Source organism: Condylura cristata, unplaced genomic scaffold, assembly GCF_000260355.1.
Source record: "Condylura cristata isolate star-nosed mole 26May11 unplaced genomic scaffold, ConCri1.0 scaffold00003, whole genome shotgun sequence".
Lineage (NCBI taxonomy): Eukaryota > Metazoa > Chordata > Mammalia > Eulipotyphla > Talpidae > Condylura > Condylura cristata.
The window spans coordinates 22,070,239-22,082,833 of NW_004567104.1; the positions used below are offsets into that span (position 1 = coordinate 22,070,239).

At 39.4% G+C, this 12,595-nt stretch overlaps 1 protein-coding gene across 1 annotated transcript in view; it reads left to right on the forward strand.

Moving 5' to 3' along the window:
• The window catches only part of LOC101632099 (fetuin-B-like), an 11,155-nt gene extending 2,345 nt beyond the window's left edge, over window positions 1-8,810 (forward strand). Inside the window, exons 2-6 of the mRNA XM_012731753.1 lie at window positions 120-207; window positions 1,970-2,133; window positions 2,811-2,909; window positions 7,397-7,480; window positions 8,395-8,810. Of these exons, the coding sequence (XP_012587207.1) occupies window positions 120-207; window positions 1,970-2,133; window positions 2,811-2,909; window positions 7,397-7,480; window positions 8,395-8,754 (795 nt within the window). The 3' untranslated portion in view covers window positions 8,755-8,810. The remainder of the gene's footprint in view (window positions 1-119; window positions 208-1,969; window positions 2,134-2,810; window positions 2,910-7,396; window positions 7,481-8,394) is intronic.
• Window positions 8,811-12,595: the final 3,785 nt, after the last annotated feature.

Consider the following 12,595-nt stretch of genomic DNA (forward strand, 5'->3'; position numbering starts at 1 on the left):
CCACAGTCAGAGCCACCGGAATAGTCCTTCAGCTTTTCAGCATTTAAAAATGTTCAATTTGTTTTTTTTTAAGTCTTAGATTCTTCTTCCATGTTATAAAATGCTTGTGTTTGTTCCAGGTTTATGGTCAATGCAAAGCATTATTTTATATGCACAGGACAGCAAGAATTCTCCATACACTTTCTTATAACTGTACTCTTCGCCCAGGTAAGAGATCAACTTGATTTTGTTCATTTTATTAAAATATGGACAAAAAGCATTTTAAGAGGTCAGTGCCCACATGCCTAAGACTTTTCCTTTCCTTACTATCCACGTTCCTACTATATCCAGCACTGGCACTTCCCACCTCCACATGTCATCTGCGATAATAATTACTCAGCATTGGGACTGTATGAAATCCTAACTCCTGGTCTGATACAAACGTCCTAATTTCTACATCGGGTGCCAGCTGGCCTTTCTCGCCATGTGTGCAGAGATTCTCTCCGACCCCACCGCTCTGCACTCCACACAGCTGGGTGCCTCCCTGTTTTCTGAACACACCTTATGGCTTCCAGCCTGTGCCCCTTGCTCACGTGACCCTGCTGAGGGGAGCCTCCCCTGATAGCCTGTCACGGAGCACATGTCCATCTGTGAGGAACACTGACACAGCAGCTCCTTCCACAATGTTCCTTATTCCGGAAATGACTGGTGCTGTCCTCTCTACATCCCTGTAAACCTTTAACCCAACCACTCCTGGAGTTTACAATATGTTTTGGTTTACTTCATTTTCTTCTTTATATAGCATGAAAAAATATCATTTCTTCATCACTGTCACATGTAAGAAGTCTGTCATTAATGCCTACACTTACTTAAGTGTATAAATGTTCTAGGATGAGGGTGAAGCTCATGGTTGTTGCTATACATACGACCATTGTTCTGGGTCCTGCTTGGGAAAGTAGCTTCCATGGTATAGGAAACAGGATATGACTGATTGTCAAGCTGTTATGTGCATGACTTTCCCCTGTGAGATCATGTTCAAGTGCAGATTCTGGTTCTCTGTGTCTGGGATGGGACTTGAATGTCTGCATCTGAAACAAGCTTCAGGTGTTGAAAGTGCTGCTGGTTACTGGGAGGGACAAGGCAACAAAGCAAACATTTTATTTACCACAGTTTAACTTCCTGGTTGTGAAATACGAATTTCCTAAAAATAAATTAGAGAACAACTACTAACACATAGTCAGAATGTAAGGCACTGAAGGAATGGGAATTGAGGAAGTGACACTTAGGGATGGTTTCAGTTGACAAAACAACATGTTGGTCTTGCAAAAAAAACAACTTTGGATAAGTTCCCTGGCCCACGGGCACATAGGGGTTGCCAGCCCCATTTCCATCTGATCAGAAATTCTAACTGCACCATTAGTATAATTATACTATTCAGTATCATGGTGATTTGACCAATATTTTTCATGTTGGTTCACTTGCATTTTCTACCAAAGAAGGTATGCATCCACCTTGTGTTAGGTCACTCACTCACTCAATGAGCATTTGATAAGCATGGGACATGTTAGATATTATATTTGGTGCTGGGCATCAAAATGTAAGTAAGACATGACAGTAATGAAACCCCAAGTTTCCATCTCACTTACAGGTGATGCTTTTAGGAGATATTAACTAACTGGGAAAAAAAATGTCTATATCAATATAAATGCATATATCATGTGCTTTTGAATAAAATTTCTAGAGTAAATAAATTTATGTGAAGTAAGAAACTATTACCATTGTTTAATTATAAAAGCAACACATGTGCATAGTAGAGAATTCATTTTTTATCCAGATTCCTATCCAGAAAATATTTTTGTCATTGCATCTTTGCTGAAACTTCATATTATCTTCCCCCCCCCATTTTTGCCTCAGTTGTGTTTATATGGATAGCAAAATTAAAAATCATGAAGGAGCTTTGTTTCAAAAGTGTTCTCTTTCGAATCAACAGTTTTTAAAGGAAACACTCGCGGAATCTGCCCTGACTGCCCCCGCATCATTCAACTGTCAGATCCCAAGGTTTTGGAAGCTGCCAGTGAGTCTCTTGCAAAATACAACAGTGAGAGCACCTTGAAGCAGTATTCTCTGGTCGAAATCACCAGGGCTTCTAGCCAGGTGAGAATGAATGCTCACAGCAATCACACCAGTGGTGAATCCCCCTAATGTGGCCTTGGAGCTGAAGCTTGGAGGCCTTTTGATCAGCAGCCTCTCCAGTTCTTCCTGGAACACCTGATGCACGCACAATCGTGTTTCAGGGTCTGAGTTATTCATGGGCTTTCCACATGCGTGTGACTCCTTTTATTTCATTGACCTTAAAGCAAGGAGGGAAATGGACTCCTGGTCTCTGGGTTTCTCTACTTGGGGTCACTGTTTATTGCTACATTTCAGATCTGAGTGACCATGGAACATTTAGCAAGTCAGCTTCTGGGCATGTTAGGCTTGGGAGTGGGTGCAGAGGGCAATGAAGGCTCAATTGTGTCGGCATTATGTTACTATCTATGGAAGTGAGGAAAACTCATCTAAAAACAAATTTACCTGAGAAGAAATAAGGTCACTCAAGTGAAGGCTTTTAGAGCCTATTTGTATCTTTTAAAGGGAAGGAAGGTATGGTGGTTGTTTTCTACAGATCAGAATCCATTGCATGTTTTGATGGTGATGGGTTTACAGGGACTCTGGGATACCTGGGCTAACCACACTTGGGGGTGTACAGTTCTGTTCGTATCATGGCCAACATGCCAACTTTCTCCACATGTAAAGTCTGATTTTCATTTCTTGATCGCTATCTCATCCAGTGGGTGGATGGACCTTCATACTTTGTGGAATATTTAATCAGAGAAGCACCTTGTACCAAATCCCAGGCCAGTTGCACACTTCAGTTATCTTTCTCAGAGGTGAGTATCTGAATTTCTTCAGAATTTAAGATTTGCATTCACACATGAGAAATATTTATTATGCTTCTGTTAGTATAAATTACTCATGAGGTTTTATACTGCATGAGATGCTTTTGTTCACTTCAAGGAATGACTAGTTAGAGATGCTGGCCTTCAGAATTACTAAGGTTTTATTTGATTGTTAACTTTCATCAACAATGTGACACCTTTGGAAAAGAAAGATCTTAGAAGACTCAGACTTAATGGTTCTGATTTTATGTGAAAAAATTCAGTTACATTTGGAAGACTGTATGTGAAATAGAGGCTTAGCTGTAGAGGCCTAATTGTAGTTGAATTATGATGAGATCTATCAAAGTGAGAAAAATTAACCTTAAAAAAGTCTACATGAGGACAAAATAGCTCTTACCACATTTCCCAAACTTACTTAATTTCTTTCAATGATATTTTGTAGTTTTCAGCCTATAGATTTTTCACTTGTGAACCTAAATATTTTATTCTTTCAGGTAGTAATGTGATGGAATGATTTCTTTAGTTTCATGTGGGCTGTTCATTGCAAATGTGTAGAAATAAATTTAATTTTCATATTTATTTTGTATCCTGAGTTCATTTCATCATTTTCTACTGTATCCTTGGGATTTTCTATATACAAGATTATGCCATCTACAAATTGATATTTTACTTCTTCCTTTCCAATCTACACACATTTTAATTCTTTTCCTTGATTTATTTCCTTGATTAGAACTTTCAGTATAATGTTGACTAGATGTGGGGGTAGTAGACACCTTATATTAGTCCAGGTTTTAGGAAGGAAGCATTCAGCATTTCATCATTCAATAAAATGATTACTGTAGGTTTTCCATACCCTTTATTAGATTTGCAAGTTTTTTTCTATGCCCAGTTTGTTAAATGCTTTTATCAAGAAACAGTGCTGCAATATTTAACTGCTTTTTCTAGTTAGTGAGATAATTGTGTGATTTTTCCTTTTTTAATATGTGAGCATTATATATTACATTGATTGTTTTTCATGTGTCAAAACAATACTGCATTTCAGAGATAAATCCCAATTGGTCATGGTGTATAATCCTTTAAAAATGTTGCTGAATTCACTTTACCAGCATTTTTGTTTTACGCTTATTCAAATATATGCGTTAGAGATATTGGTCTTTAGTTTTCTGATGTGGCCTCTGCCTGATTTCAATGAGTTTAATAATCACCTTATGGAATGACTTAAGCAAATTTTCCCCCTTCTATTTTATTTTTGAGACTCTGCAGGCTTGGTGTGTTTGTTCTTCTTTAAATATTTGCTAGAACTCATCAGAAAAGTCATCTGTGCTTGGACTTCTCTTTATGAAAAAATTGTTTCCATGAAAAAAATCTGGCTCATTGTTTTATATAGTTCTGTTTAGATTATCTAGTTTTCCTCAATTTTTTTATTGTATTTCTTCTCCTTGGAATATATCTAATTTGCTACCATTATAAGAACCATAAGTTATTCTTATTAGTCCCTTGAAATCTTTTTTATTTCTGAAAGATTGGTAGTAATGTTTCATCTTTCATTCCAGCATTAGCATTTTGAGTAACTTTACCTTTGTTAGTCTAGCTACTGTTTAGACGATTTTATTATCTCCACAAAACCCTCAAATTTTAGTTTTATTTTCTCTATTCTTTTCATTGTCTGGTTCATTTATTTCTTCCTTATTCTTTATTATTGCCTTATTTTTCCTGTTTTGGGCTTAATTTTTTCTTTTTCTAGATTGTTAACTGAGAAATTTAAGTTACTGATTACTAATTTTCTTTCTTTTTTAAAAAAAGATTTATTTATTTGTGCATACAGAACTGGGGTACAGGCCAGAGGCTCAGGGGTGGTGAGAGGCTTCACCAGATACAGAGTGGGCAGAACAGGCAGATCAACGAAGTACACTGCTGAGGGGAGCAGCGGGCGGGCCAGGAGAGGTCTGCCTCACCCTGTGGGTCACTTCCCGGGTGGGGATTGAATTCATGCTGAAGTGGCCTGCGCCACCAGGGAGGGCCACTAATTTTCTTTTTTAACGTAAGGATTATACAGCTAGAAACTTTTCTCTTCAGCAATGCTTTAGATCCACCTTAGAAGTTGTGAATGTTGAGCTCAAAGTATTTTCTGATTTCTTTTGTGATTTCTTCTCTCATCAATTGGTGTTTTAGGGCCATATTTTTTCATTTGCACATATTTGTGAACTTCTTATTTCTTTCTGTTGTTCATTTCTATTACTATTTCATTGTGGTTGGAGAACACTTAGCATAACTGCAAGTCTTTTAATTTTACTGAGGCTTGTTTTATATTACACCTTAGGAAAAAGTGTATCTTGGAGAGTATTCATGTCCACTTCAGGAGTATATATTCTGCTGCTGCTACTTTAGTTGGCTTATACTATTATTCAAGATTTCTGTTTCCTTCTTGAGGTTCTAAATACTTATTCTGTTTTTATTCAAACTGGATATTCCAATTATTTTTGTAGCTATGTCTACAGGTCCCTTGAATGCTCTCAGTTTTTGCTTTGTTGTTAGCATATATATTTAAAACTGTATGTCTTCCTAATAAGCTGAAATATTTATTATTATAAAAGGTATATTTCACTGTTTCTAGTTACAAGTTTTCAAGTCAGTTTTACCTGATACTTGTATAACCATTCCAGGTTTTTTTTTGTTTTTTTTTTACTGTTGCATTGTATATTCTTGCCATTGTTTTTACTTTCAAGCCGTGTGTGTGTAAGTTTGAATCTAAAATGTAGTCTCAAAAAGTCTTCATAATCAGTCAATTGAATGTTCTCAATTTGTTCAAGAAATAATTAGGGACATTTCTTCACTCTCTTCTGTGTGGCCTTTTTCATGTACCCATAACATCTTGAGCAAATCCCATCACTTTCTAGTCATTTCTAGAATAAAATTTCACTTAGGTAACTTAAGATAAACTTTCATATATGAAAAACGCTTTCTTCAGTCAATTCTAAATCAAAACATTTATTTCTTATCCAATCAAGATATTTCTCCCTCTGTAGTTCAAGGTGGATGTAGAACTTACAATCTGTTTTAAAGAAGGAGTCAAGTTCTGTTTCATATTTTCTTCTTCTCTCCCACCTTTTGCTTACTTTTGCTCTCCCAAGTTCTGAGAAGAATGAGAAGATTAGAGATAAGAGTGTAAGGTCTTTCCATATAACAAACTTGTAGTTACAACATACTCTTGCTCTACATAAGCTCTCTATGAAATACGCTCTTGCTGGTCCTCTCAAGTGATACAGGTGTTGGTTCATCTTTTCTTAACAGGTTAATGTATTCTATAGCTGACTCCTTGGAACCTCCCCTGTGTTATCTATTTATTCCCCCTATTTATTCTCTGGAAGATCATCCACTGGTAGTTACTAGCAACATAGCTGTACCATGACATTTGTTTTTCCATGGAACCCTTGCATATTTCTACGATAGCAGAGTTAGAAATAGCCTTCCTTTTTGTACTCTCTCCACTTAAATATTAAGGTAGACTAATTAACCAGGTTCTTGATCTCAAAACGTTCTGAGAGAGAAACGTACTAATCTCCATTTATAACCTATATGCTCCCAAACTCTATGGTTCACGTTTAGTTCAACAGTTAAATCTATGAATTTTGGTGACTCACTAAATCCTGGACAGAATGGGAGTGGCTAGGTTGCACTTAGTGTGGTATCTGGTTCTCTCAGCATCTTCTCTTAGAGCCCTTCCCCTGTGTGATTTGGTTATGAAGAGGAGAAGGAAAAGGCTTATGTCCCATCCCCCAAGGACTTCCTATATTTTTTTAAAGATTGATTTACATACAGAACTGGGGTATAGGAGAGAGGGGTAGGGGAGGTGAGAGGACTCACCAGAGACAGAGTGGGATGCAGAACAGGCCTACTGACAAAACACACTGCTGAGGGGAGCAGCGGGCGGGTCAGGAGAGTTCTGCCTCACCCTGTGGGTCACTTCCCGGGTGGGGATTGAATTCATGCTGAAGTGGCTTTAGCTTCTTAGTGCTGTGCTTTAACTCACTGTGCCACCAGGGGAGGCCCAGACTTCCTACTTTAATGGCTTTTCATGCCTGAAAAATTTCTAATCTCCTCATTATATGATCTGGAGACAGAGTATTAGTATGGCCATATGTTTAAACACATTTTGGTGGATTCCAGATCATTACTTTTCAGTGCTCTTGAAGTCAAAAGGCAGAAGTCACACAGATTTTCTCCTACACCATAAATTCTAATAATCAGAGGTTGTTTATCAGGAAACACTTAGTTTCTCATCATTGAGCAATTTAGTCTATTTTATGTCATTATGTGCTAAGGATTATTTAGTGAGAGTTTAACACATAGCCTGCCTTTTGCATATAAGTGCATTAAAATAGATTGATTGTACATCTTCATGAGCAAAAACCAAACTGTTTTCCATTTAAAGAAATAGATACTCATAATATACAACATTGTATTTTCTCTTTCCTTAGGCTGTTGGCCTTTGCAAAGGTTCTCTGAAACCAAATGGCGTAGAAAAGATTGTCTCTGTAACATGTGACTTCTTTGAATCACAGGTACTTTGTAATATATTTGTCTTGCTGAGAAAGAAATGCAGATTTATCTATAAGTATGTAAATTACCTATAAATATATAGAAGATTGATTTATCTTTAGCTGTGCCTACCTCACCTTACCTATCATCGCCCTAAAATCCATGATTACCACTTTACTCATGAAGCCCTAAAGCCATACCCACAAGGTAGCTGGTAAAAGATCTACCAGGCTTTGTTTTAGAAACAATGTTGTCTGCAGAATAAAGAAGACTCCTTTAGAAAGAGGGACCTACTAGCTGGGATGACTCAGGCCTCTGCAGCATTAAGTTCAGTTTCCCAAATACCCTTATGCACACCTGTTGGGTTCGTTGTGTCCAAGAGATATTCAATATATTCCACAGTATTTACTTAGCACATAACAGGTGTAGTAAGCATAGTGTAGTAGAGGGGATACTTGAGATGGGACACCAGGGCTCCAGTCCTCCCAGCTGTGAGCTGTGTGATCATGGACAAGAGTTGCCAATGTGAGACTGGGGTACTTCTATAGCATGAGATCACAACAGCTCCCTCATTCAGAGCCTATGAAAAACAAGTGTAAGGACCTGAGCAGAGAGCATTGTACTTAAATTCCAAACAAAGATAAATGAAACCATTAATTAGAGGTGGCTGTTGCTGCCTTTTCTGGGAACAGAGGGCAGCTCACTGGGGACTGAGCAAGTCATTGTGCCTCCCTGGCCCACTGTCAGCTCTGAGTCTGCATAACTTGCCATCAAGCTTTTCCAGGTCTTGGTTCCCCTGGCCCTAACTGGGCTTACATTTTAACCCTTTAACCAGAGACCCATCAAGAAGGCAGAGAATAGCTTAACCTGGTAACAGATATAGCAAGGATTTAAAATGGGGAGGCCAATCTCTTATTTGAAAGTGTTCTTATTTCAGACTCCTGCTCCTGGTGTTGAAAACTCTGCTGCTAACCAAGACCCTGCACACCTGCCCAAGGTGGAAGAGTCCCAGCAGAAAAAGGCAGCTCCCACTGATGTGCCTTCCATAGTTTTGCCAAGAGGATCTGTCCATTACCTCTCTGGCCTAGGTGATGAGAATCCCCAAGGGTCCCAGGAAAATGGCTATGTGCATCTGGATCTAACCACAAATCCCCAGGGAGAGAACGTGGATATCTCCTTCCTCTTCATGGGGCCCGTGAGGGAGACCCTGTTGGTGCTACCTTTCCCCTCCAATGAACATCGCTCAGCTGAGTGTCCAGGACCAGCTCAGAAGGGCACCGCTATTGTTCCTCTGTGAAAACCACATCAAGGACCCTGTGGTCATCTGGTTGCTGTAGAAAATGAGAGGAGGTGAGAAAGGGGAAAAGAGAAAGTTCAAATATAAAAAGTTGCTAGTAAATGTCTCTTTGACTCTTCTTGGTCTTGGTATATTGACTGGATATAAAAATAATGCAATCAATTGTCCATTTTGCCTGGGCCACTGGCCTCTTAAATCTCCAAGGCCTCGGCCATGGGGAGACGGCTGTCTTGTCTGACTCTCAATGATACTTTTACCCTTTCATATATGTACATGCTTGACTCTGTTTATGACGGCAATTCATCAATAAGAATCTTTCCCTACACCACCTCGTACAAGGACGGGAGACCCAGCAGGGGGCTGCAGTCTTTCTACATCCCTTTCAGGCCCAGGGTCCCAGACTGAGTATGCCCTGTGCCATTTCTAACCGCTGCCACTTCTCCTCTGCCTGAAAATGGTAGGTCTTGAAGTTGAAGTGACTCATAATTGGGATCCCCTGGAAGAGAAGAATATCTGGGCTGTGTTAAACACCTGGGAACACCAGCCCACAACAGTTTTTAGCATTGAAAATTCCTCTGAGGACAGGTATTAAAGGGCCCATCGTAACACTCAGTCATAAACTGTTCTTATAGTTGCAAACTGTAGGACAAATTGTCCCTCAGTTACCATGCACACACATGAGCATGCACGTGTGCACACGTGCACACACACACACACGCACTTCTATAAAGATACTGATGTTCTGATGAAGAATTTGCAGGTGGAATAACTGTCTTCCATCCCGGCAGCTGCTATCTGTAGGACAAATTGTCCCTCAGTTACCATGCACACACATGAGCATGCACGCGTGCACACGTGCACACACACACACACACACTTCTATAAAGATACTGATGTTCTGATGAAGAATTTGCAGGTGGAATAACTGTCTTCCATCCCGGCAGCTGCTATCTAAAAGAGACCGATGGGCTGTGGCATCATTTGCTTGAGAGCAGTAGACGATAGGCACATGTTGCTCTTACCTGATTCCTGTAAGATGGAGAAATGATTTTGTGGGGGTGTCACATGGTGTCTCAGCCCCCCTTTTGGAGTCTGGCAGGGTCACAGTTGCACTCCTGTGTCTCAACTCAAGACGCTTTGGTGGAGGGACTTCAGAGAAGGCTGTGGGCCCAGTGAAGGGATCTTCAGGGTTGGGGGCCAGCTGCTGGAGAGCAGCCCCAGGGAGCCTTTCCCTCCCCACGCCTCCCAAGGCAGTGGGAGGAGTGGCCTCACCCCAGCCCAGGGAGCTGGCGCTGTGCACAGAGACCCCTAGTGGAGGGAGGCTGCATTGCCATGTCCTGGTTGAAGCAGAAGTAGGAAATAAACACCCTGACCTTTCCTTCCCTCCCTTCTTCCTCTGATCTCCTTGGCCATTGGCTCTTTGACCCAGCATTAAACTTGCCAGCAGGGGAGCCTGGGTTCTTCATTGCCGGAGAGTCAGAGCTAGGAAAGAAAGGAAGGGATCACTTGCAAACAGAGGGAGACCATTACGAACCTTATATAGGGGACTTCCCAAAGGTTTTGTAAGGTCTTCCTATACTGAAAAAGAATGCAGAAATATCTTACCACTGTGTCCCTTTTGAATAGATGAAGACACCATTGATCGAGATAGAGGATGCAGGAAGAGAAATACAGGAGAAATAAGTTTGACTGGGGTGTTGCTGAGTTGATTTCATGGGGAACATAACTATTCACATTTATTCATTCCCTTTCACACATCTGGCAATGGTAACTCTTACCTTCTTCCCCTAACTCCAAGTGTTCACACAACTTCCTCTGAGTTTTTCAGGTTCTTCCTTGACTCAACTCCTAGATGCTTCATCTTTACCTATTGATCCTGGACTTTTCCAAATCTGTAAAACCTATGCTGCAAACTTATCCAGTATTCTTGTCTATAAACTAAAAAAATGCTGTAATCATTAAGCATTTGAATATTCTCTTGCTTCAAATTGTAAACATTAATCTTCTGTGTTGAATGTTCAAGGTTATGGAATTCATGGTTATGTGAATTGAGTACTCTTTAATGAATCATTTACAGTGCCTTCTTGAAAATAAGGAGATGAACAGCTAAATTATAAATGCACAAAAGATTTGAACAGACACCTCACCAAAAGAAAAACAATGGCAAATAGGCATATGACACAGTGATCCACTTCACATGTCACAGGGAATTACAAATCAATGCAGCAGTGAGCTATCACTATGAAACTGTTAGAATGGTCTAATTTCAGAACATGGATGCACCCCTATGCTGGTGATAATGTGGAGCAACAGGATTTTTGGTGGATATATAAAATGGTATAGCCACATTGGAAGACAGTATAGCAGTTACTTATAGAGCTAAACATAGATACCATAATGTCCAGCAACTATAATCCTTTACTTAAATGACTGAAAACTTACATCTATACAAAAAAATTGTACATGGAAGTTTGTAGCATTTCTAGTGATTCTGGAAGTTACCAAGATGTCCTTCCACAGTTGAATAGATTAACTATGATATGCACACAGTGGAATATGATTCAACACTGACAAGAAAAGAGTTATCAAGGCCTCAAGACATGTGAGAATCATAAATGCATATCACTAAGTAAAAGAAACTGTCTATGACATCACTATCTGATATGGAAAAAGACAAAACTATGGAAATAGTAAAAGTGTCAGCGGAAGTCAGGGAATAAGGGGCAGGAGGAGTAAGTGTGGCACCGTAAAATCACTGTGTACAATACTGTGAAAAATAAACTCAATCTGGAGTGACTTGCAAACCCAAACACCAAACTGAAACTTAGGCCTTCCAAATTGGCTGAATCCTTATATCTTTTGAATCATTGGAAAAAAAATCTGATGATACTGTGGTGGATAGTTTTGCCCTTATTTACAGTGATATTTTTCCTTTTAAATGTATCTTACTTTTTGAGTAATTTAGGGTCACAGCCAAATTATACAAAAAGAGGAAGATTTCCTATAAAACCCTTGTTCTAACTCAGGCATAGTATTCCTCATCATGAATAAACTTCACCAGAGTGGCACATTTATGATATTCAATGAACCTACATGGACACATTAATACCCAAAATTCATCTTTCATATTAGGGTTCATCTTTCATATTAGGGTTCATCTTTCATATTAGGGTTCACGCTCTCTCTATATATATGTGTGTGTGTGTGTGTGTGTGTGTGTGTGTCATTGTCATAAATATCCTTTTGCATATCTCCTCCTTTAATTCCCTGGAGCAACCTCTAATTTTATTAGTCTTCATAGTTTTACCTTTTCCAGAATGTTACTTAGCTGGAGCTTACAATACATATAGTATTTTCATGTGACCTTCTTTTACTTGGTAATATGCACACTGGAATCCATATCTTTTCATGGCTTCATAAATCTTGTTTGTTTGTTTTTTTTAAGATTTATTTATTTTTGCTTACAGAAGTGGGGTACAAGCCAGAGGTGCAGGGGTGCAGAGACAGAATGGGGAGCAGAGTAGGCAGATCCAGGAAGAACACTGCTGAGAGGAGTAACGGGGGGAGGTAGAGTTCTACTGCGCCATGTGGGTCACCTCTGGGGCAGGGATCGAACTCGCACTGAAGCAACTGCAGCTAGCGTCCTAACCCTTTGCGCCACCAGGGAGGGCACCCTCTTGTTGTTTTAGGTCTGGAAATATTCCCTTATCTGGAAGTACAAGAGTTCATTCATCCATTCACCTACCAAAGGACATTTTGGTTGGTACAGTTTTGGAAATTATGAATAAATTTCTATAAATATCTATGTGTTTTTGTGTGGATATAAGTTTTCAGTTCTTTT